Below are 23,270 nucleotides of genomic sequence, written 5' to 3' on the forward strand. Positions count from 1 at the left end.
AAATGAAAAAATATTATCATATTACAGAGAAAGGTCGGAAAAGACAAAATAGCCAGTGAGCAGCGGTTGTGTGGAAGAAAATGCCTTGTTATAGTGATAGGGCAAAGGAGAATGGTCTGTGGTGATGGAGGTGCAACAGTAACTTAAATAACCCCTTGTTACAAAGAAGGAATGCAGGCTAGCATCTCTGAAGGTAGAACACGTGGAACCAAAATCTGTGATGTGTTTCTTGAGGCAGATGCCCTTTGAGCTTAAGACAAACAAAGGTAAAAGTCCCCCCGGAATCCGTTACCAAACTTCAATGGCCCATTATCACTGTTTCCTTAAAATGTCATTAAAATCTGTCCATAATTTTTTAGTCTCCCAGATCCTGACCACTATTTTGCTGCCTGATCCAATAAATGCAGGGGGCCTGGCCTGTCCTGACCGTCCCAAGTGGTGTCATTGGATCTCAACCTGTAGGGTTTTCCTACAGACTCATCCGGAGTGATTATTTTGATTGATCTAATGATTGATCTAGAGTGCTTAATCATGAATTATCTAAAGTATCCGAGGGGCTTTAGGACCATGGGTATGAAGCGTGCGTCCGTGCACACACACACACACACTCACACACACACACACAAATACCTTCTCTGTATTCAGTGCACATGCTTTCTCTCTCTCACTCACTCTCTCTCCTCCCTCCTCTTCACCTCGCCTCTGCGGGACAATCATCCTGCTCCCCTGGACAGACACACACCAGTCCAGCCACCCCTCTCCTCTCCTCTCCTCTCTCCTCACAGTAGGACATTCTGTGTTGGCATGCGCCAAAAGACGGAGGAAGGGTCGGTGTTCAGCCTGGATGTCTCTGATCTTGGGTGTCACGTCTCACCTTGGGAGGTGAGTGTGCACACGGGTGTGTTTTTGCTTGTGACCAAACGGCACGTTTAGTGTGACGTCATTACCGCCAACAGTGTTGGCTATCAGAGTGCCAGAAAATATATGTAAATGTTCGTGCGTGCGTGTTCGGACTGTAAACATAAGTGGGCCATCTTGGATTGTCTTTATTACGAAAGAAAACGCGAAAGACTGACTTCAGAGCTTCACTACAAATCCATCTGAGGAATGATGATTGTCCACCTTCATCTTTCGTTCATTAAGCTCTGAGTACTGTTATAATAATAAAAGGCTGATGGACACTGAGCTTTTGCTTGCTGTGACCACTGAGCTCTGATGGATTCTTTTTTTTCATTCAGCAGAACGAACATGTCTTCAAATCTCATGTTCCTCTTTGTGACCTCTTCAGGTAGTTGGTATTCAATCACTACAACGACTGATGGTCATTTTTTGATTGGGCCGAGGGAAATTAATCAGTTTGTCAGCAGAAGATGAAGACGATGAATTTGATTAACTTGACATTAACGCTAAAACTACTAGTCATGTGACCTGCAGGCTTCCTCTTGGTTTGTTGGCTGTTGGAAGATTATTCAGTCTGAAATTACTGTTATTATATATACCGTCATATATGTACTGTATATTTATAGACACATGTATATAAGCACACAAGTATATATATATATATTTTTTTTTTATTGATATGATTTTTCCTGTTTTTGTTTTAGTGAGCGATGTTTGACCTGTGACATTCAATCTCTCTGAGAGAGCATCCACCTTCAGAGGAGTGATGGAGGAAGAAGAGGAGAGTCCAGTAGAAACTGGGAATTCCTCCTCACTCGCAGGAGAAGGAGGAGACGTCTGCAGACAGAATGGGCTCATTAACACCCACAGGTTGGGGGCAGAGCCTCAGAAAGCGTTGCTCCTGGTCTACTCGGCTCCTCAGTATCATAGTCGGGTGTTGGTAAACGGCCCTGCCCAGCAGGAGAGGACCAGTAAAGGAGAAGGGGGTGCTCCTCAGGTCCTGAACCCCAGCGCTCTCCTTCCTCATCATGTATCGCCAGATCGCTGCCTCAGACCTCCACCGGGCTTCTTTCTCTGCCCAGAAAGTGTCCTCCAAGCCTGGGGGGAGGTTGGAGGAGGAGATTGCTGTGAGACCACCTTTATTGAGGGACCAGATTCCTCCAGCTCTGCCAAGGAGACCCTGCTCTTAACAGATGGCAAGTTTTTGGACTTTTGTGGAGAGGAAGCCAAGATTTGCACGCTGTCCTATGACATTGATGATGAAGATGACTTCCAGGAGCTCGAGGTGTGTTTTCATCTGACTGAATTCTGATGAATGTGATTGTATGCAGCAAATGGAGCGCCTCTGTTAGGAGCAACAAGGCATCTGTCTATAGATGCTGTTCCTCATACCTCCGTCAGTGCACACACCATCATCTTTATCATCATTGAGGTCATGGCTGTTATCATCATCGTTATCATTCCCCTCTTCCAGCAGTTGCAGCCAGATTAATAAACTGCATCTCTTAATGACACATTTGGCGTCAAAGAGCCATTAGCTTTCCAGACGATTAGCTGTTGACTAAGGTCTAGAAATAATCTGGTCTCTGTAATCTGCACCAATCTGAGGGATTGATGCCCCGTCCTACTTCATGATAACAGCTTTGATCATCGTCGAAAAATACAAGAAGGGTATTAAAGCAACAATAATCAACCTGTAAATGTAACTTGTTCTATCTAAATGAAGTCATCAATGAAGTGGCTGGCGTGGCGCACTCTCTACGAGTAGGAAACCAAAATACTCATGAGTATGTGAACCTGATCGGTTATGAGGCAGCAGAGATTCATTCTGACCCCTGTGTGTTCAGAGTGAGTACTCCAGCCAATCAGAGAGTGAGGACACCTTTCTGTTGATGCCTCCCAGAGATCACCTGGGCCTCAGCGTCTTCTCTATGCTCTGCTGCTTCTGGCCCCTCGGCATCGCCGCCTTCTACCTGTCACACGAGGTGAGGACACACCTACACTTGACACACCCGAGTCATCACGTCAGGAGTGATCAGAGCTGTTTCACATGTGCAGGACACAGCAATGTCTTCTGTGACAATATTCAAAGTGTTTTGACGGTTTGGAGTCCCAGTGTTGGTTTCACTATGTTTAAACCAGCTAACAAGGAGAAAGCCTGAATATTTTGGCTCCTCTCAGTCAGCTGCAACAATCTCAGAGTTTCAGGCTGGAAGCTGTGCTCTGTGCTGTTTCCATGGTAACTTAACACCTACAGCTTCAAAGGAACAGGCTGGTTGTCAGTAGCAACGCTTCCCACATTGACATCCATCAGTAAAAAGCAACAGCAACATGAGGAGGTGTAGAGTTTTTTGGGAGCAGAGAGGAGCTGAGTCATATTGGTGTTTGCCACTTCCTGTCTGCAGCGTTGGCTTCCTGTCAGGATGCCTTCTGGATCCGTCTGGATTTGAGTGTCGTGTCCCTCACATGTGGAGCCACATTCAAACAGCAGCATAATCAGAGGCATCAGCACAGATGAGTCCAAACAGGGTGACTAAACCCAAACAAGAGCAAATTTAAATCCAGGATGGGAATGGTTCTGAAACCTGGTTCTGCTACATTTGGATTATTCAAGCACAATAATCTGACAGAAATAAGAGGGAATTTGTGTTCATTCGCAGCAGGAATTACACAAACATCTGTTTTAGATGGTCCTGTGATATTATTTTGGTATTTCCCTTTCTGGAGTTCATTCACGAATAAGTGCTGGCATCCTTAACAGCAAGATCTCAAGTTTATTCTTAATAAAATGCAACAATTTTCTCTGATCTACTTTGATCTTTCCGATCTAAATGAACGGTCTGTGAAGGTTGGAGTTGGAGGTCCTTCCACATGCATCTTCGTCAGCCTTGTTCAAACTGATTAAAAACAGACTGACGTTCTTCTTCGGCTCTCTAATCTCATTTTTTCTCCTCTGATGCATGTCTGGAACCTTCACAACAGGAAACATTGACATCCCAGTCTTGTTAATCTGATTTTACATCTCTTCCACTGCATGTCTGGAGGTGATGTAGATCTTCATGAAGATCACCCAGAACATCAGCAGCAGAACCAGTGATGCAGTCTGTTCTGTCACGTCATGCTCCAGCAGGTTTCTGTTCTGTCAAAAGACACCAAAACCATTCCAAAATAACACGCACAAATGTTCTTCTTTGATGGTTTTTTTTTAATCTTTCACGCTGGGATCATGACATCATTGAAAAAGATATTTGTTTGCTTGCGAGTTCTGGACGAATGACTTTTGAATTCTTCCATAAACAAAGAAACTCTTCATGCCAGCAAGCTGAAGCAACTAACAGAACTGGCGGTTAGCATGCCTGCAAGTTTCTGACACCTTGTTCGTCTTCCTCTTTTCACCCTCTTAGACCAACAAAGCGGTGTCGAAAGGCGACTTCCACCTGGCAAGCTCCACCTCCAGGCGGGCTCTCTTCCTGGCCGTGCTGTCAATCACCATTGGGACAGGTATCTATGTGGGCGTGGCCGTAGCGCTCATTGCCTACCTGTCCAAGAACCATCACTGGTAGTCTTGCTGACCTGGATGGTCTCATCAGGCACTGGGGCTGTGACCATTACACAGGAGGCCAGCTCTCAGGTGTGGGTTTCCGTGACGACCTGGAAAAAGACCTGTCATCCTTCAACAGACTGCTTCTGGATGAGTGGTGCCTGAAACCTTTCAACAGTGCTATTCCAAAGGATTCTATTCTCAAGGAATCTATTTTTGATTTCATTTTGAGTAGCTGGAGCTGTAGAAATGTTCTGAAATCACACTGATGTACTGGATTATTGAAAGAAGGGTTCTGGTTCTGGTTTTCACCACATTCTGACCAGTTTATACATGTTCCCAGCCATCTGTGGCAACAGGGTGATTAAAACAAACTCCACGGAGCACCAGGAGAACAACAAATACAGGAACTAGTGGGACTGAAGTGAAGCTAAAACCACCAGATGCCCACTGCTGGTTGGTTGCAGTCACAAGCCCCGCCCCTTTTTCTGTTGGCTACATGTTGAAACAGTGCGGAAAAGTGGCATAAAGCCACCTTTGCTTGAGTCATTGCTCTCAATATTGCCATTCCTCACATTCATCACAACCAGCCCAATGCTAAGCTAAGATAACACGTCAGCCAATCAGGGTCTTCTGACCTACTGGACACTACAGTCACAGTTAAATTCCAAGGATTCACAAACACACTTTGGTTTGAGGAGTCGAGTATGGTTCTCTGTCTTTTTTTACCGGGCATCAAACAAACAGAACAAACCGGGCTAAAGGGCTGCGAACTATCATCATTATCATCACCTGAGTGGTGGTGTCACACGTGTACATTTAATAAACTTGTGAACATTTTAGGACACATCTTCTTCTCACTTTAAATGACTTCAAACATCTATGCTGTGGACATAATTGCATTAGTGACTTTATTCCAGTTTTATGTGCTTATTTTTTGTCTAATTTCATTTAGTATAATTAAACCATCTCTAAAATCTCAGTGGATCTAAAATAAAACTATTTATGATCAGCCCAAAGTTCGGACGTTGACATTTACCGGTCATGAATTTCATGATGATCCACCTGCAAGAGGTCAGTCTTGGGAAGTTCTGCGTGATGAAGCCCAGAGAGTCCGTGAAGATCAGCAGGTTGGGAGCGTCCTCCTGCAGCTCCACTGAGGTTGGCATCAGTTATCTGACTCTGTGATTGAAGAATCTTCCTGATCTGGACCATCAGCTCTTCCTTTCTTTCTGCATACTTTTCTCTTTCATCTTTCTGGTCCAGGTTCTATTCGGATCGAATGAGATGAACCTGAATTTATCTCTGGATTTATTTTCATGACATCTCCCACGAGGAAGCTTTTTTTTGTGATGACTGCCTTAATCAGTCCCAATATCTAACTTGCCTGTTTGCCCCAAAGCATCTTGGGTTGACAAAAAAATGACAAAAGCAACGGATTTGCAGGTCTTTTAAATGGAGTTCAAACATCTCTATGATGACTGGGTGTGCTTTGTGTTTGAGTTAGCCTCAGGCTATGTGTCTTTTCTAATACAAATAAAGTGATGCAAATTAGAAATTTGAAAAAGGAGAGTAACTTCTGGGTAAATGAAATTTGAAGCACTCTAAGAAATTTGTGCAGACAAAAAGAGTGACAGTGGGTAAATAGATTTGGCGACATGCCTGAGGCACTCTTGCACATGCAGGGAAGTTTTGGACTGACAGGAAGTGATGTCACATGCAGAAACAAGCCACAGCAGCATGTGAAGAAATGACTGTGAGAGTGTGAACACAGCAGTATGGTTACTGTGACAGGAAACGCTGCATGATGGGAATGGAAGCGCTGCTGTTCGTCGCTCTGATAGGTAAAAACCTCCTGAATATTTTTTAACATTGTTTAAGATCTGTTTAAATTGATCTGATACTGCAACGTACTAATGTTCTGGAAACTTTCTGTTCAGTTCTGTGCACATAGTTTGTTTTATTTCATCAGGTTTTAATGAGAACTGCTGCTTTTTCTGGGTTTATTTACGTACAGTTTTTTAATGTCAGATCTTTAAAGAGAAAATCACCAGTTTTGATCCAACGTTTTCCTCTGAAAAGCTTCCTGGAAGACTTTCAGGATGTGAAGCTAACTTGAGAAACTGAAGCGCTCAAAAAATGAGAAACATTTCAATCAAAAAATAAAAAAGCAGATCATCTTTTGGGGGGAGAAACATAAATGTACTGTTGATAACAACAGCAATATTAGTTATATTATCTTCCACGGCTTTTAGCCTAGCTCGCTGCTGCGGCAGTAGAGCACAACAAAAATAGACCAGCATTGCGCAACTGGTTTTTCTAGCTCCATTATAAACAGATAAATGTGACTACCTGCTTTCAGTTCTTTCAGCTGTAAGAACTAAAATGACATAAGATCTGTTCATTTCACCTGAGATCTGTTAAGATGGATCACATGGATCGGGTTGGCCCATTCGTCACTGATCAAGTTAATTTCTGTTTTTTCGAATCAACAATATTCCTCATTGCTTTTGTTTGTTTGTATTCTCTCTGCAGATGTGGTGTTGGTGCTGGCAGGTCGCCACAACGGCCAATACATACCTGGAGCACCGGTCAACATCAGCAAGGATGATGTCAACCTGAAGGTGATCCTCCACAACGCCACCTGCATGTACAACAACCAGTCCAACGACGCCTTCCTCTTTAAACCATCCGCCATCATCACAGCGCAGCAACAGGTATGACATCATCATCGTCATCATCATCATCATCACAACTGTCCTCATGGATGTTAATGGCAGTGTTTGTCTTGTTCAGATCGTTAAAGGCATCAAGTACTTCGTCGATTTTCAGATTTCCCGAACTGTCTGTCGGAAAAAACAAGTCCACACAGACCTGTCCACATGTGACTTTCAGCCCGAAGGCCCCCTGCGTCAGGTGGGTCGGCGCAGTTGATCGAGATCAGTTTAGGCAGGAAGAGCCTTAATGTGAAAGTGACTACTTCCTGTTGTGCTGCAGACACTTCAGTGCCACTTTGAGGCCTGGCTGATTCCCTGGAAGAACATCTGTCATGTCAAGGTCTTATCATGCAAATCCTGAGTTGGCCCTGCATACCTGTATCTCCTCACCCGTCCGTTCTGTGTAACATCAAATATATTCAAAATAAGCCACCTTTGGTGCGGTTTCACTCGATCCATTTCCATATTTAAAGGTGCACTATGTGATCCTGCAAAGTGATTTCTTCTTTATCTTAAATGGTTGGCATCGCTCATTAAGCAGATAGATGCCTGCCCCCGGATACACTGTGAAAAAGTCATAAATGCCCAAAATACACCAGGGGAACAACAAACCAGGGTCAGCTAATCACCGACAAGATGGTTGGGGGTTACTGCGCATGCAACTTTAATGACCCGATCTCTTGACTGCAGTTGAGGCCGCCTACTGGTGAGGAAGGCGAAGTGCACCTCCATATTCTCAACCTTCACGTTTGATCAGGGCGATTACCGGTAATAAAATGTGTGTAATTGTCACAAATTACAATTATAATAAACTGGCATCAGTCTACTGAATAATAATAATGTGCTCAAATTCTGAACATGTTAATGTGGGTGCAGAACAAATGTCAGAATTGGTCACATGTGCTTTAGTTTTTTTTATTTACAGATTCTGTCATAAGGAGATAATGCAGAAGTCTGATTCTGGAATATCAGATGTTGATGAAATGTTTAAAAAAAATTAAAACAAAAGACTTTTCTGAACTGTTTAGCTAGCTGATGTGACAGGCCCTGTGAATTAGAAATAGCAAAACACTTTTATTTACACTAATTACAAAACCACAACTCGAACAGCAATTTTGTCTATAAAAATACAAAAATACTGAAATGGATGACCAAAAAGCTGCAATAATCAGATGAAATGATCAAACAATAAATTTATCAAACCTGTTTTAATAATCTGACCTGACATTTCATGGAGACAAGTCAATAGATCAGTAATAGTTAGACCCTGTTCAGGTCCAGTCTGGCGATGTACGGCGAGCGGAAGGAACCGATGTACAGACTCCCATCGTGCTCGTGGGCCTCGCTGACGTAGGCTGCCACCAGACCGTTGGGGTCGTGGAAACTGCGGGTGCAGATGCCGCCGTCGTGCACCTCTGCCACCAAACTGTAGCGAGGAACGAACTTCATCAGCACCTCTTGACTGAAAAGCTGTGGAGAACCAAGAGAATGTGAGGAACGGAAGGAAATAAACAGGAAGTTCACGCTGTGTTGGGAATCTGGTCAAACTTCAAAATAAGAAAGCGGAATTACTGACAAACCTGAAGAAACTGAGTGGTTTTCTGTGAAGAGACCAGTTCAGGTCTCGACCCTCCCTCACTCTTTTACCTTGAAGATGAGTTTTTTGATCCAGGGTCTCTGGGACAGGAAGTCCAGCATGGAGAAGCCAGGGTTGGGCCTCACGGCAGACATGGCCACCCAGTAACCTCCGCTCGAGCTGGGCCGAATATTATCGGGGAACCCGGGTAGATTGTCGATAAATGTTTCCATCCCGCCTTTGTTCAGGCCCGCAACGTGGACTCTGACAGAGATGGATCAGAATAAAACAGGGAAAGGCTGGGACAGCTTCAACCACTGATATCTATGTCAGGACATTGGCGACACAAGGAAGGTACAGTCGTCAACCAGGAGGTGGAACAGAGATCCGATGGATCTCGAGTGATACGTTCAGTGGGTGAATATTCGCTTTTTATTATTATTGAAGGTCTGTTTCTTGACTTCAACAAGACCACAAAGCCACAAAACGCGAGCACACACACGCAAGGTCATTAGCCTAATAAAAGAATGGTGGCTTGTTTCCATGGTAACACAGGCCAATATCTCTGACATGTTTCTCAGTGAAGCTGCATCGTGATTGCTCTGCAGACAAAAAGTGGAGGGACCAGAATCACCGAGAGATCAAACCAAAGACGAGTGTTGCAGCTTTAACAACCCTGCACAGCTGGGGAAGGTAAATAAATGGAGGAGTCACCTGCGGATGCGGGCCATGGTGGTCTCAGCCACCAGCACCGACTCCTCATCTGGCAGCAGCTGGATCCCATTTGGAAATCGAAGGTTCTCCATCACCACTGACAGTTCTCTGGTCTCAATGTTGTATTCCAACACGCTGGCAGAAAATAGAACAGCAAGAGGTTTTTAATATTTAACTCTTTTTTTGATGTAAAGCCAATCTTTTTGTGTTTGTCAGTTTGACTAAATGCTGCTGTGGCTGCTTCACTTTCTAACATAAAGCTGCGTCAGCCTGTCCTTCGTACCGTCCATCTGCTGTGGCCTCCATGATAAGGTGCATGTAGTCTCTGCGCTGCCACCTACTGCTGGAGGAAGTGAAATACAACTTCTTTCCATCCTGAGTCACCGCCAGGTCGTTGATAAAGGACAGTTGTCTTCCTGCGACCACCTGACCTCCTGCCACCAACCTGGTGGCCTCGCCTACACACAGAGAGCAAACGTACTCAGAAACTCCAGGACGACAGGGGGCAGCATTTCACCAGAGCCTGACTCACCTGTGGTAGGGTTAACCTCAAACACACCTAGGTAGGCATCGGCCACAAACAGGGTACCGTTGGGCCCAAGGCGGATTCCTAACGGCCTCCCACAGTTGGGTTCTTCTTCTCTGGATCCTGCCAAAAAAGAGACAATTTTATTTCACCTTCACTGAAAAACATTATCGACTCTGGCAGGTCACAATGTTCAGCGGTTTATGTCGAAACAAATGGCGACATCCAACTGTTGCCAGCAACCGCTACAGACTAACACACAAATGAAAGCAAGCAAGACCCCAGTGACATTTGACAAGATAACATAAAAACAAGATAACATAAAAACAAGATAACATAAAAACCAGCAAGCCAAAAGTCACCTCAACTCAGCCCAGTAAAATAAGCAAATTCATGCATGTTTTCTCACCACAGGGTGGTTTTCCAAGTTTAGTCACTGTATGAATTCTTCGTCCGACGAACTTCACAATCTTCCCGTCAGCTGTTCCCGAGAACAAAACATCTGCCGACACAAATATCTGTCAGTTTCAACAGGACGATCAGAAGTGAAACTACACCTGGACAGTGATGCTGGACCTCCGATGTTGGCAATCGACTCTGGCCCAATAACCTGATCTTCAAACATGCGCTCGGCCTCCCGGAGCTTTAGGTTCGGTTCCCAGCAGCCCTGCATCAACGGCGGCTCCTTCAGGCTGCAAAACAAATACGTTTCACGATTTTCTTTTCCAAAGGAAATGGCAACAGTCAAAGTCAAAACATAAATATCTGTCTGTCGTTCTGAAAATGACCATGAATGAGGGTGACTTCATGACAGTTATTAGTAGTGTAAATATAAAACTTCACAGTTCATTTCACAGGAGGAGCTCTGCTTTTAGCTATTTTGGATACACAAAAAAGAGAGAATAAATAATATGGTTATAATTATAGTAGAAATAAAATATGTGAATTTTCAATATTATAAAACACTGAGAAGTGAAGGCTCACCTGAAAGCCTCTGGATGGATGGGAGATTCCAGGATGAGGATGATTACCAAGAGAGGAAGCAACAGGAAGCATCCCAGCGAGAGAAACGTCACCTTGAACACTTTTCCACTGTAGGTGCTGAAATAACACACAAACATGCACTCAGTCCACACTTTGTTGTGTGTAAACTCCTGTTAAAATAGGGTAGAAGTCAATAAAATTAACATATAAGTTGACTTTGCGGGTGGAATATGAGGTAAATGCATTAAAAGTCTGTTCTTCAGATGAAAAAATGATTCATGTTGAAAGCCTTAATGTTAATTTGAGACTAAATGACGAGAGTGTGTTGCAGAATTTGCTATTGCGAACGCAAACATACTGGAAAAAACGAGTTCAGGGTTCAATGTTAAACGTCCTTTTGAGCTGGGTCGGACATTTTTTTATTTATTTTTTTTACACATTTCTGGTTCATTACAAAAATTCGATAAGACGGACAGCAGTATGATAGTGTCCAATTTATTTAATTTGGTGAACTTTAATGGAATACAGACGTGAACGAATACTTCCTCAACGCCAGTTTCAGATCAGTCAAGGTTCTAACAGAACCGGTTCGGGTGATCTACTGCACTTGTGTTCGGAGCCGGCACCCTTTGCTGAATTATTTGGAGGGCCACATGACCTAAGATCTCATCAAAATGCAATGCGGGAACGTCCCGCTTCACTTAACTTAATATGCGGTAGAAGGGGATGTGGGTCAGAACGTGATCCATGTTCCGGTTCTTACCCGGAGCTTTTGTGTCTCCGGTCTGGCAACTCATCGGTGATAATCTGAGGTCTGTTCGACCGCCGGAGTCGGAGTCCGTCCGTCTCATTCATGCTCGGACCGGTTCGGTTCCCTGTTCAGTTACACCCAGAGACTCACTGACACTCGACCCCGCCCCCAACCCTATGCGATGACGTCACACAACTTCCGTTATTCGCGTCCTCTTCTTCTTCTTCGCTTTCTTCTTCTTCTTCTTCTTCAGGTTTCAATGGCGGTTCGCAACATTATTGCCACCTATTGACCTGGAGTTCATAACGTTAGCTCGCCAAGAAACAACACAACCTCGCCACAGTCTTTGTATTACTCGTTATTCTGAAGTGTTATTATTTTGTGTTATTTATAAGTCTTTATAAGAGTTATAAGAGTAGGTTTCTGATGTATTTTCATCATCTAAAAAGTGAATCATTTAAATGAAAATGGGGAGGGAAATAATGATAATAATAACTAAAGCACTCAGAATACAGATCATTTTTTGTTGTTGACTGTTTTAGATTTTGGTGAAATTTGTCCGTTTTCAATACAGACACATTCTGGTTGTTAAAAGTTTATTTCAGTTTGATAAACATTCACTAAATGATTTCAATTATTAATTAAATTTGAAAATGTTGAAAGCATGTTCATGTAATAAATCAAGGGAAGGGATTACGACATATTGTATGCAACCAAAATGTCCAAAAAGAATGTTTTATAGAGAAAAGGTGATTTCAATAACACTATAAATTCCTCCCACAGATTCAGAAAATCAATAAAATGTCTTAAAAATAACAGTTTTCATGAAGTCGAGTTCATCTTCATGCTAAAACCATCAGCTAACAAATCTATTTTAGAATATAAAGTAGTGAGAGAAAAATGGGTAAGCTTAGCATAGACTCTATGCCATAGAGACTGGAAACAGGGCAGAACCACCGGGGTTATATTAGCATGGAATGCATGAACAGAAGAAAGTGACGAGGATCAAGACGAGAAACAAGAGAAAAACGGAACTTCATTTAATCAAAAAAAGAGTGATCAACAGAAAGAGCATCTTTATGAGTTTGTATCTCTTCAGCTCGACGTCATCTCATTGCTTCTACTAAATAACTGCAAAACAGTAAACCTGGATGCAGAAATAAAACTAACAAATATATAATTTTTAAAAATAAAGAAGTCAGGCACTCTCTGCTGGCAAGAAATGTAAAACCTGTTACTTTTTGAGGAAATTTTCACATGCTGAGCCTTTAGATGCTCTTTAGATGATCTTTAGATGATCTAAGAGTCTGAGCTGACTTCAAACCATTTGATGTTTTACTTAAGGCAGAGCGTAACGGAGGATTATGGGTAACAGACTGAGTGTGCAACTTCCCAAGTTATCTGTTTGTAATTTAGTGGTGATGTGTACTGATGTTGATCTCTGGACTGGTCTACCCGAGGAACTAGGCTGACCCTGGGGCTGTGGTGGCTTCTTCTTACTTCTCTCCTTGCTGCTTCATGTACTGCTCATGTGCCTTAATTATCTCTTTGACAACAGTTGGGTCATCTAAAGTTGACACATCACCAAGGTCTCTTGTCCCTGTGGCAACCTTCCTAAGAATCCGCCTCATGATTTTTCCAGACCGGGTCTTTGGCAGCCGCTTCACCACCTAAGACACAACGCATGGGGAAATAATAGCTTAGTGCTGAAGGGGATGGTCAGGTGAGTGACAGGTGGGCGGGGCCTCACCAAAAAATGCTCAGGTACAGCATATTTGGCAATCTTCGTCGCAACAAGGTCTTTGAGCTCCTGAAGGACAGCTGTGGGGCTGTCGATGAAGCCGTCCTTTAAAACCACAAAGGCAAAAGGTACTGGAACAAACACGAAATACAGCGTAAGTATCGTCTCACACCAGCAGGGGGCGTAATAGCCCAGGAAGTCAAAATTCCCTGTTGCTTTTCTGACAATAATGCTGCACAACCCGAAACTGGAGTAGCAAACACTCATTACAAAAATGGGGATAAAGAACACAGCAGAAGAGGATAATGTATGTTTTCAGTTACCTTCTCCTTTGATCTCATGAGGAAATCCAACTACAGCTGTTTCTGGAACAGCTGGATGTTCATCCTAGATCATGACAACAACAATTCATCTCAACAATTCAACAACAATTCATCTCATAGAAACATAAGTAGCAGGAAAGAGCTCAGGTATCAACATGAGTTGACTAACTCATGTTGATACCTGAGCTCTTTCCTGCTACTTTACTATGATAATCCTTTTTTTCCCTAAAATTTTATTTTACTAGTACAGTATCCAACTTTTATTAGTGTATTTTCTGACCAAAAGTGCAATAAATAAATATGTGACTCTAATGGATGCTACACTGTGTGTGCTCTCACCAGTGCATCCTCTATCTCTGCTGTACCAAGACGATGACCGCTGACATTGATGATATCATCCATCCGTCCGGTTATCTGGTAGTACCCGTCTTCAGAGCGGTATGCTCCATCGCCAGTGAAATAACATCCTGAGAGAGACTATAAGTTCAATGACTGCAGGAACTAACACAATCCCTCAGTAACTGATCTTCACTGACCTGGATACGGTTTGAAATAAGTGTTAACAAATCGCTGGTGGTCGCCGTAGATACTGCGGGCCATCCCGGGCCATGGCTGACTGATGCACAGAGCACCGCTAACTGAGTTAGCATTTAGCCTTTCCCCCTGAAAACCACAAGAAAACAATTCAAATAACACAAATAAATAATCAGTACATTATCAGTACTTCACAGTACTCTAAATACTTCATGGTGTTGTGGGGTTTTTAGTGTTTCTGTAAATCAGCTGTTTCATGTTTGGATTTAGATCACTGTTAAATGGTTCACACTAAATCTATCACCACGACAACGGGTTCATCAGTTTACTCAGTATGAGAGGATTTAAGAGACCTCGAGCTCCACTGAGTACAAAATGTAAACTGAAGGAGGTCTAATCTGATCTAATGTAATCTAAGTAGAATCAGGAACAGTGATGAAGAGAATCCTTGAATAATGAAGATTACTCTTCTTCAACTGAGCGAGGACACGTTAATTAATTTGAGGAGCGGGACAATGATCTTTAACGCAGCTTGAAATCTGTTGCTCAGAGCAAACAGATGCTGCTGATTAATGAAAGATTAAAGAGAGAGAGAGAGACTTCAAGGCTCGCTCAACCTCTTCTGTCTCACAGTTAATGAGGCGCAGAGATTAACCAGCATCAGAAACAGACAGGACAACAGTGAAAACACAGGCAGATCCTCAAATTCACAGAATCAAGCAATCCAAGAAAGTGACCTGAGTCAGAGGTGTTAGCTTTAGCTTGTTAGTCCATGGTCAAGATCAGGTCAGCTCACCTTCTCTCCCATTAGAGCCACCTGGATCCCGAAGAAGGGCCTCATGGCCATGGTTGGGTGGATGGGAGCGCCTTCCTCTGCAGGACGCGGGGCAATGCAGATGCCTCCCGTCTCTGTGGAGGCCGCAGATATTTAACCAGGTTTAGGGGGTCAGTGCAGTGCTGCATTTAGGAGCAACTCACTAATATTTTTTACTGGGATATTTAAAGCTTTTATGTTGTTAGAATATATATATAGGTTCAACAACAGGATTTAAAGCGACGTAAATTGCAGATGCCGGCAGCTGCCACTAGGGGACATTCGGTTTCACTCCTACAAGCAGTTTTAATTTCCTTTAATTTCTTAATTTATTGGGGATTTTCTCCCTTTTAAGAAGAAGAAGCAGCTGTCATGGAGTTTAAAGTCTGGTTTATAAAACTACACACACACACACACACACAGCGAATGATTGTCGAGGAATTAGGTCACAGATACTGTGATGTCAGTGATCCTGGAGAGCGTGTGGAGGATTTGATCTTAATTCATTTTCTCCCACTGCAGATGTTCTAATCACTCAAATTAGGGTTGAAGGTCCAGAATCAGACCGACTTACATTCGGATCAACACTTATCAGCACAAACAAGACAAGGAAATAGCAGGTTCTGGTCATTCCTGCCACGTTTCTTTGATTGGGTCCAATAACCTGATGGAATACTTACTGTAAGTACAAATAATGTGTTTATTTTACAGGCAGTAAAACTGCCGTAACATAGTGTTAAAGTCTTAATGTAGCTGGAGGGAAATTACAATATTTTCTCTAAAGTGAAGCTGCGTGAACTTTACTACTGGCTTCCGTTGCTCATGTGACTCACCTGTCTGCCACCACGTGTCCACTAGAGGGCACCGCCCCTCTCCAACCACACTGTGGAACCAGTGCCAGGCCTCGTGGTTAATGGGCTCTCCCACTGTACACACACACACACACACACACACACACACACACACACACACACACACACACACACACTGTGTTATGGTTCAACCCAAAGAGAGAGCAGGTCATTAAAAATTAATATTCAATCCCCTGATTATTCCAGCATAGAGGTCAGTCCTGCAAAAGGTCAAGAGGTCATTGTGATTGTAACGCTGTTCTCTATGCGTGTGTGTTTATGTTACCTGATCCCAGTGTCTGCAGAGACGAGCGGTCATATTTCTTCACCCACTGCTCGTCATACTTCAGCAGAAGACGCAGAGCTGTCGGAGCGCCATAGAACTGATTGATCCTAAGACGCTCCACCATTTCCCAATACCTACCTGAACACACACAGATATACACAAAAAGAGATGAGAGTCAGTGAACATTCTCTGTTCCCGTGTCAGGTATCAAAGGTCTCCAGGGAGTAGCAGCATGAAGCAGGTCCCTGACACAGATCTCACCTGGGTTGGGGTACACAGGTGTGCTCTCAAAGAGGACAGTGGTGGCGCCGTTGCACAGCGGGCCATACACCACATAGCTGTGTCCTGTGATCCAGCCGATGTCCGCTACACAGCCGAACACGTCGCCGTCCCGGTAATCAAAGACGTACTGTTGAAATCGCAGCATGATCAGACTGTTATAGAGAGACCCGATGAAAAAGTAGCCAATTCCATCAGTACTGCCCCAGAGAAATACAACTGATACGATCTGATGTTTTATACTTTCTCGACACCGACGAGGGAATTTTTGTGCAAGAGTCCCCAGGCTGCGATGCTGAATACACAGCAGAGACTAAAACTGCACAGACCTTACATCACAGTGCCACACAATAATAATCACAGTATTGATGATTAACCACAGCACTTCTTACACAAGTAATAACAGTAGAAACAACAGTAATAGTCATAGTGGTAACTAAAGTGCTGTACTAATAAGTTTTCAAAGTAGTAATTAAAACACTAATCAGACTACTAGTCGAAGTAGTAAGTACAGCAGCAATCACAGTACACGGTGATTGTCCAGACTGATATTAAAGTTTCAGTATTCAGCCTGATGTCAGTGCCACAAAATGGTTGATGTGATCACGTGAGGAGCTCAGCAACACCAACTCTCTCCCTCCCTCTTTCTGGATCCGTCTCTCTGTCGGCCTGGCACTGACCCATTGCTTCTTGTCTTTTTCACTCAAAGCAGCTTTTGTTCTGTTGTTTCATCCAAACGAGTTTGCCAAATGAGATGCGCACAAACTCTCTTTCACATACACAAACACACACACACACACACACTTGGAAGGTTAAGCTGCTTTAGAAATTACCACTGATAAATATTTGGCAGCGATGGGAGGCATTATGTTATTATGATTTTTACATAGTTATCATAAACATCAAGTCAACCCTGGACCTCGACACACACACAAACATACACACAGAAAACAGATGCTATTGCTTGTCAAACTGGAGAAAAGCTAATTTAAAGCTTTTGGGGCCAGATTTGGCCTCAGGGCCGCGTCCTTGCCATCCCTCTGGGAACAAACAGCAGTGTTTTTGTTCGGCTCATTGTTTAGCCACCCGTCCTTGTCCTCACATTCTCATTTAAACTTTAACAGAAAACTATGTGTATGTGTGTGTTTGGGTGTGTGCGTGTACCTGATGTGTCAGTGATGTGTACAGCAGGTACCCAGCTTGTGTGTGGACGATCCCTTTAGGTTTCCCTGTACTTCCTGAGGTGTAGAGGAGAAAGAGGAGATCTTCACTGTCCAGAGGTTCTGCAGCACACACGGCAGACTGACGACACATCACCTGAAATACACACCATAAGTAGGAGTTAGAAGAGAAGAGTTCCCAGAGGAGTTTGACCTCTCACCTCCTCCAGGGGGACGTCCATCTCTCCCATCATGCACTGTTTCTCTGTCCTCTGAGAAACAAAAACGTGGCGAACGGTCGGGCAACTCTTGAGAGCGGCATCCACGGTGGCCTTCAGGGGGATGAGGCGACCCCCCCTCACACCCTCGTTACAGGTGATCACAGCCTTACATTTAGCTGCAACACAAGGAAAGGTCTCATGTCACCAACCCAGCTGAATGCTAGCACCAACATGCTACATTCACCCAAAAACACACACCTTTTACTACTTTCTATTAAATTAACCTAAAAGATGGAATGCTTAAAATAACACTCCTCTCATTATGACACCTCTTGTGGCTGTTTTGGTTGCCATGGTAACATTCCTTTAACAAACCTTTGAACTCGTTAAAGCTGCAGTAAAAGCAGATATTCACAATTCAGTAATAAAACATGACATCCTGTTTTCATAAGCATGCGATGCATATTCATGGCCGATACTGGGACAGATACTGGTTATACAGGGACAGAGGGACAAATGAACTGGATATGCTATGTGGACAAATGGATGAGTTACACTGTGGTAGATGGGACACTTGGACTGGTTCTACTTGGACATAGAGGTAAATTAACTATTATTCTGGGACAGAGGAGACTAGTGGACTGGTTATATTGGGACAGAGAGGATCAACTGGAGTGAATATACCAGGAAATAGACAATAAATGTAGTTGTTATGGTGGAAATAAAGAGGTTAAATGGACTGATTATAGTGGGACAGAGAGAATAAATCGAGTGGTTTTACTGGGACATGGAGGAGTGAAAGTCCCATTCAGCTTGGGTGCAGATCAGTAACCATGGAAACACCATGTTTGTGTCTGACGGCAGTGAATGTTTCCAAAACACAGCCGAGTGATGAACTTGACAGCAAATGTTCAGGCTTCAGGCTAAATGCCTGTTTTACTTGAATTGCAACAAAAACATTCATATAAGTGCTGTAATCGCACAATTCCAACTTGTAAATGTGACATATTGAAGGAGTTATCAGTTGTTAGATATGTCCCTACCTTTTCTCTAAACATTGATAGTTCTGGGTAAGGTTTTCAACAAAAAGAGTGACAGGGAATTAAAGATGTTAATCAGCTAACGCAGCTCACGCTCTCTTGTGATACCATTTTCGTCCTGTAGAGGTGATAGCAGTCTTGTGTTTTAGGCGAACAAGTGATTAAACAAAATGTCAAGAAAACAAACTGCAACTTTAAAGCATTTTGAAACCTAAATTTACCGTCCTGGATCCTCCCTGCAAGAGCCTCGGAGCTGAAGCCAGCAAAAACCACCGTATGTACTGCACCAATCCGCGCACAGGCTAACAGGGCTGCCACTGCTAACGGCGACACTGGCATGTAAATGGCCACTGTGTCCCCTTTTTTGATACCGTGGCTCTTGAGGGTGTTAGCAAGACGACAGGTTGTCTCCAGCAGCTCTCTGTTGGACAGAAAGCAGGGAAAAGATGGCGTTGTTATCTTTATTGTTATTATCACCATCATTTTCACGCCAAGAAATTATCACTATCATGCAGAGCGTATCACTGTGACATCACCTTCTGGTTTTTGTTAGCTTGAGGCAGTTAAAATACACATTCTCTTACATTACTGATGTAACTGTAAGGGATACTCAGACATGATAAGATAAGATAAGATAAAAGAAGTGTATCATCTGCAACCAGGGAGAATTGAGAAATGTCAAACAGAATGATGATAAGATAAAGATCATCTATAGTAGGTGAACACATGTGATTTCCTTTAAGAATAATCATTTTCTTACCTGTAGGTGACCTTCTCCTCAGTACCAGGTTCATCTTTCTCCCAGATCAACGCCACTCGGTCTGGATGTTTCTCAACGTGAACATCGAGGCAGTTTACTAACGGACACAAAATGAAGAGTCACCACATCTATCAAATGAAATCATTCCATTAACATATATACTGCCAGTACGTGCATGTGCAGCTATATCCAGCTCATGCGTTTAATTTTATTTCACTTTTATTTCAGGATCCACCATTTCCCAAAATTCAAAATCAGTTTTGTCAATAGAGGGTCACTGGTGAATCCAAATTCAACAGTGTTTAAACATTTTTAGCGGCAAATTTCCCCGTTATTTATATGATTGATGTACATTTTTTAATGATTGGCAGTTATTCAAATCCATATTTACGTAATTTACAGTGCACAACACATAAATGATCTATTTGCCTGTCTTTTTTGTGTTTTGGCTTAGTTTGTGTTGTAATGTTGAGTGGAAAATGATGATAGGAGTGATTTTTCTTACAGTTTTTGGTGTGTTGTGCAGTACACGTGGTGACATGTGTGTTGTTGAGACACAATTCTTACAAAAACCGATTTCAAATTAATCCTAAAATGGGTTTAAGATCCTGTTTGTGTCTCATGCAACAGATTTACAAAATAATTTACAGGAAACAAAATCCTCTGCTGTCACATCAATATACACATACAATACAAATCATCCAGCTGTCGTTATTGAAACATTATTGGATTACTCATACACACAAAAACGGCAACAAACCAGCGGATAAAGACGCGGCACCGCAGCATTTACTGGTTATTCTCCCGCATTTATAATCACCTGATAAATCTACATGGCAACAGATCAATTACATGTTTTTAGTGAACGTTTTGAACTCTGACCGACGTCACTTTTCCCCCTGACACTTCCGGTTTCGTTTTGCTGACGTCAGTCTCGCGCCCAACCCAGCTTGTCGCGCGCTTGACCTCTTAACGGTTTATTTTACAGGATTTCCTTTCTGCCGCTTACTTTCAACACTTTTCTCAAAACATTTGCATTTTTAATTCCTTTCATTTATCTAGTCACCGATTCAGATCACTACATAAATTTAAAATAATAAACACTTAATTATTTACTCTGTTGATGAAGCCCTTTTCACACTAATTAGTACCTGTTGCATTATAAACCTTATTTACCTCCTGTCACACATTTCTCTCATTAAAACCTGCGTAAATCTGTTGACGGTAAACGGCTGTTCTGTTCATCTTTATCAGCAAATCACTTGTTATTGAATATCGGTTAAGGAACTGTCAAATGATTAGTTGTATTGTCGTGAGAGTTTTTCACCGGACACGTTCAGCTTCCCTCCCTGGAACCAGCTGATCTTCCCGCTGCTCAGGTCGCAGTCCCGGACCCGGTGGAAAGGTTCTATCCAGCGGAGCTTGTCGGTGGCGGCAGCGCCCCAGAACCGGTCCGGCTCCGTGACTGAGAGCCGATATAGGTCCCCGTGGGACAGCCGGGACAACTCGGAATTCCAATATCCCGGTGAAGGAAGGGTGGTCAGACATCGCTGTGGTACCGTATCGGTCCGGATCTTAAAGGCAGCCAGACTTCCGCGTCGGCTGAAGGAGGTCTGGAACAGGACTCGGGACAGGGTCCGGGTCCTCAGGCAACTGTGGGAGACAGTCATGTTGAATCCTGCTGATCCCGAAGACTGACAGACTGACTCGAGTCTCTTTCTTTCTCAGGTGTGCGCAGGTGATCCCCTCTGGACCTTCACCGACACATCTTTGACCAAAAGTCACGTGACCCCAGGAACCTCATGACTCGTTTTTCAAGAAGTGAGAAAGTGAAAATAACTGAAATCTAGTTTCCTTTTGTACACTTATTCATAGTTTAACATCAGTTATAAGTTACCATCGGGATTATTTGCATTTGAATGCAAGATATTTATTGTTAAATATTTCATAATATTACGTAGAGAATAAAAATGTCAATCACACGTTGATCAAATTTCATTCAGTTTGATTTAAACAGAGTTTTAACCAATTTTTTGTACATATAATCCAGTTTAGAATGGCTTTAGTGTGTTTAGAGTTGTGACCTTTTGCTGTTGGAAGTTCCAATCGTCTTGTTATCTTATTGTATGTGAAGCAAGAGATCAACAGTAAATATTAACTTCCTCTGGTTTTAAACACAGCTGTACAGACATCCTGCCCCCTGTAGGTTAGCTCATAATTTGCACCCGTCTGAAAACAATATATTACTACTGAAAATAAAACAATAAGAGGAAGGAGGAAGACAAGAAATACAAGGTGGAGAAAATTCTTAAAATGTTTCTTGCCTGAATGATACATAAAATCAAAACATCTCTGTTGAAAAACAAAATACCTTGTCAAAATAAGATTGAGCATCCGCAAAAACAGCATTTTTGATTTATTAAATTTTATCCTTTAAGCTGATTAATTCATACAGCTGCATCTGGAATTGGCAGCTGGGCAGGCAGTCGATTTTTTCCTGTGATGTTTATGTGACCTCTGAGATCTGTTAGATTACATGATGTAATCCATCTACGAGTTGGTGCGATTGATTTAATCACCTTTAACAATACTATGATAATCTGCTGTTTAGCTAATTCAAACATCCTGCGGCCAGGAATTTATCAATGCTAAGCAAACTGAACCCAGAGCAAAGTTGGAGGTTAAAAATCAATCCTGATTGAATGGTCAGATAAGACTTACAATGCTTTGCTAATGGTTTCAAGCTAATTGTGGGTATTCTGAGGTCACTAGCATTAGTATGCTTCTGCTGCACCTGCTTCAGGTGAGGTCTGGTATTCAGGTTGGGCTTGAGGGAGGCAGCGAGGAGGAAGAAGTGTTTGTTATAGTCACAGCATCTCGCAGCTGTGCTGCAGGAAGCTGGTGGTGCACAACATCCAGTAGTATCGTTCCTTGTTGCTCTGGGTGTAGCAGTGGTCAGAGATCCTTCAAATGGTAGCTTTTCCACAGACGTCACAGTGGGGCGGCTTCTCACCCTTGTGACTTCACAGTTGAACCCTAAACTATGATTGGTTAGGGAACTTTTTCCCCACAGAACTGGCAGGTGAGAATGCTGCCTGTGGCAGTAAACTCAGTAAACATTGGACATGTCTTCTGATGACATGATTCTACAGACAGTGGTATGTCTTTCCACAGATGGAACAGAGTTGTTGCTTGCTGCTGTGTATCGCCTGGTGACTACGCAAGTTACCAGCCTGTGTGAAGCCTCGTTCACAGATGTAACTCGGGGATGGGATGGAAAAATGCAGGTGTAAACTGGGTAAATTCATCAACAAAGTAAATAAACCATCCAGATCAATAAGTGAATCGTCAGACATTTTGCAGCACTACCTTGTCACAACCTCCTGCAAATCACCGGAAGTGTTTGATAGCTAGTTAGCAGTTAGCATTCCGTGGTTTCCAAGAGACGTTTTTCCGTCACTTTCTCTACCAGAAGAATGACCACCAGTCATGCCTTTGTCAGAGTACTACAACTAAGGATCAGTTAAGACTCAAGCAACATTAACCCGAACA

The 23,270-nt window shown here is 42.9% G+C and overlaps 4 protein-coding genes across 5 annotated transcripts; 2 read left to right on the top strand and 2 right to left on the bottom strand.

Moving 5' to 3' along the window:
- Window positions 1-650: 650 nt before the first annotated feature.
- Window positions 651-5,460, top strand: LOC130533582 (synapse differentiation-inducing gene protein 1). Of its 2 annotated transcripts, none has more exons than XM_057047125.1 (4): window positions 651-882; window positions 1,605-2,185; window positions 2,748-2,885; window positions 4,305-5,460. In XM_057047125.1, the coding sequence occupies exons 2-4, from the start codon at window positions 1,667-1,669 to the stop codon at window positions 4,461-4,463; spliced, it is 816 nt and encodes a 271-aa protein (XP_056903105.1). In that variant the 5' UTR covers window positions 651-882; window positions 1,605-1,666; the 3' UTR covers window positions 4,464-5,460. The 2 variants fall into 2 exon arrangements, with proteins under 2 accessions (XP_056903105.1, XP_056903106.1); XM_057047126.1 differs by lacking the exon at window positions 651-882 and adding an exon at window positions 923-1,288.
- A 150-nt stretch (window positions 5,461-5,610) lies between these two features.
- On the top strand, window positions 5,611-7,590 carry LOC130533584 (cystatin-F). The gene is made up of 4 exons (XM_057047127.1): window positions 5,611-6,285; window positions 6,977-7,158; window positions 7,238-7,357; window positions 7,439-7,590. Exons 1-4 carry the CDS (start codon window positions 6,246-6,248, stop codon window positions 7,517-7,519), a joined length of 423 nt encoding a protein of 140 aa, XP_056903107.1. The 5' UTR covers window positions 5,611-6,245; the 3' UTR covers window positions 7,520-7,590.
- A 469-nt stretch (window positions 7,591-8,059) lies between these two features.
- Window positions 8,060-11,887, bottom strand: apmap (adipocyte plasma membrane associated protein). The gene is made up of 9 exons (XM_057047124.1): window positions 11,722-11,887; window positions 10,959-11,075; window positions 10,551-10,666; window positions 10,384-10,476; window positions 9,981-10,097; window positions 9,732-9,906; window positions 9,449-9,583; window positions 8,806-8,998; window positions 8,060-8,628 (listed from the first exon to the last, which is right to left on the bottom strand). The coding sequence occupies exons 1-9, from the start codon at window positions 11,811-11,813 to the stop codon at window positions 8,419-8,421; spliced, it is 1,248 nt and encodes a 415-aa protein (XP_056903104.1). The 5' UTR covers window positions 11,814-11,887; the 3' UTR covers window positions 8,060-8,418.
- Window positions 11,888-12,288: 401 nt separating this feature from the next.
- On the bottom strand, window positions 12,289-21,670 carry acss1 (acyl-CoA synthetase short chain family member 1). Its single transcript, XM_057047123.1, has 14 exons — window positions 21,046-21,670; window positions 19,719-19,815; window positions 19,180-19,379; window positions 17,919-18,094; window positions 17,702-17,854; window positions 16,520-16,667; window positions 16,259-16,396; window positions 15,955-16,047; window positions 15,104-15,216; window positions 14,310-14,436; window positions 14,113-14,240; window positions 13,774-13,837; window positions 13,460-13,581; window positions 12,289-13,379 (listed from the first exon to the last, which is right to left on the bottom strand). Exons 1-14 carry the CDS (start codon window positions 21,386-21,388, stop codon window positions 13,206-13,208), a joined length of 2,076 nt encoding a protein of 691 aa, XP_056903103.1. The 5' UTR covers window positions 21,389-21,670; the 3' UTR covers window positions 12,289-13,205.
- Between the last annotated feature and the right edge of the window lie 1,600 nt (window positions 21,671-23,270).

The sequence above is a fragment of the Takifugu flavidus genome, chromosome 11 (genome assembly GCF_003711565.1).
Source record: "Takifugu flavidus isolate HTHZ2018 chromosome 11, ASM371156v2, whole genome shotgun sequence".
Classification (NCBI taxonomy): Eukaryota; Metazoa; Chordata; class Actinopteri; order Tetraodontiformes; family Tetraodontidae; genus Takifugu; species Takifugu flavidus.

Excerpts from the sequence above, each read along its gene's own strand:
- LOC130533582 (XM_057047125.1), top strand. The coding sequence starts at position 1,667 with ATGGAGGAAGAAGAGGAGAGTCCAGTAGAAACTGGGAATTCCTCCTCA. Across the intron at positions 2,186-2,747 it reads ATGACTTCCAGGAGCTCGAG|AGTGAGTACTCCAGCCAATC; the intron begins GTGTGTTTTCAT and ends CTGTGTGTTCAG. Across the intron at positions 2,886-4,304 it reads CCTTCTACCTGTCACACGAG|ACCAACAAAGCGGTGTCGAA; the intron begins GTGAGGACACAC and ends TCACCCTCTTAG.
- LOC130533584 (XM_057047127.1), top strand. The coding sequence starts at position 6,246 with ATGATGGGAATGGAAGCGCTGCTGTTCGTCGCTCTGATAG. Across the intron at positions 7,159-7,237 it reads TCATCACAGCGCAGCAACAG|ATCGTTAAAGGCATCAAGTA; the intron begins GTATGACATCAT and ends TGTCTTGTTCAG. Across the intron at positions 7,358-7,438 it reads CCGAAGGCCCCCTGCGTCAG|ACACTTCAGTGCCACTTTGA; the intron begins GTGGGTCGGCGC and ends GTTGTGCTGCAG.
- apmap (XM_057047124.1), bottom strand. The coding sequence starts at position 11,813 with ATGAATGAGACGGACGGACTCCGACTCCGGCGGTCGAACAGACCTCAG. Across the intron at positions 9,907-9,980 it reads TGAGGTTAACCCTACCACAG|GCGAGGCCACCAGGTTGGTG; the intron begins GTGAGTCAGGCT and ends CTCTGTGTGTAG. Across the intron at positions 9,584-9,731 it reads GAGGCCACAGCAGATGGACG|CGTGTTGGAATACAACATTG; the intron begins GTACGAAGGACA and ends ATTTTCTGCCAG.
- acss1 (XM_057047123.1), bottom strand. The coding sequence starts at position 21,388 with ATGACTGTCTCCCACAGTTGCCTGAGGACCCGGACCCTGTCCCGAGTC. Across the intron at positions 19,380-19,718 it reads GAGGAGAAGGTCACCTACAG|AGAGCTGCTGGAGACAACCT; the intron begins GTAAGAAAATGA and ends TCTGTCCAACAG. Across the intron at positions 16,668-17,701 it reads ACACATCACTGACACATCAG|TACGTCTTTGATTACCGGGA; the intron begins GTACACGCACAC and ends CGATTTCAACAG.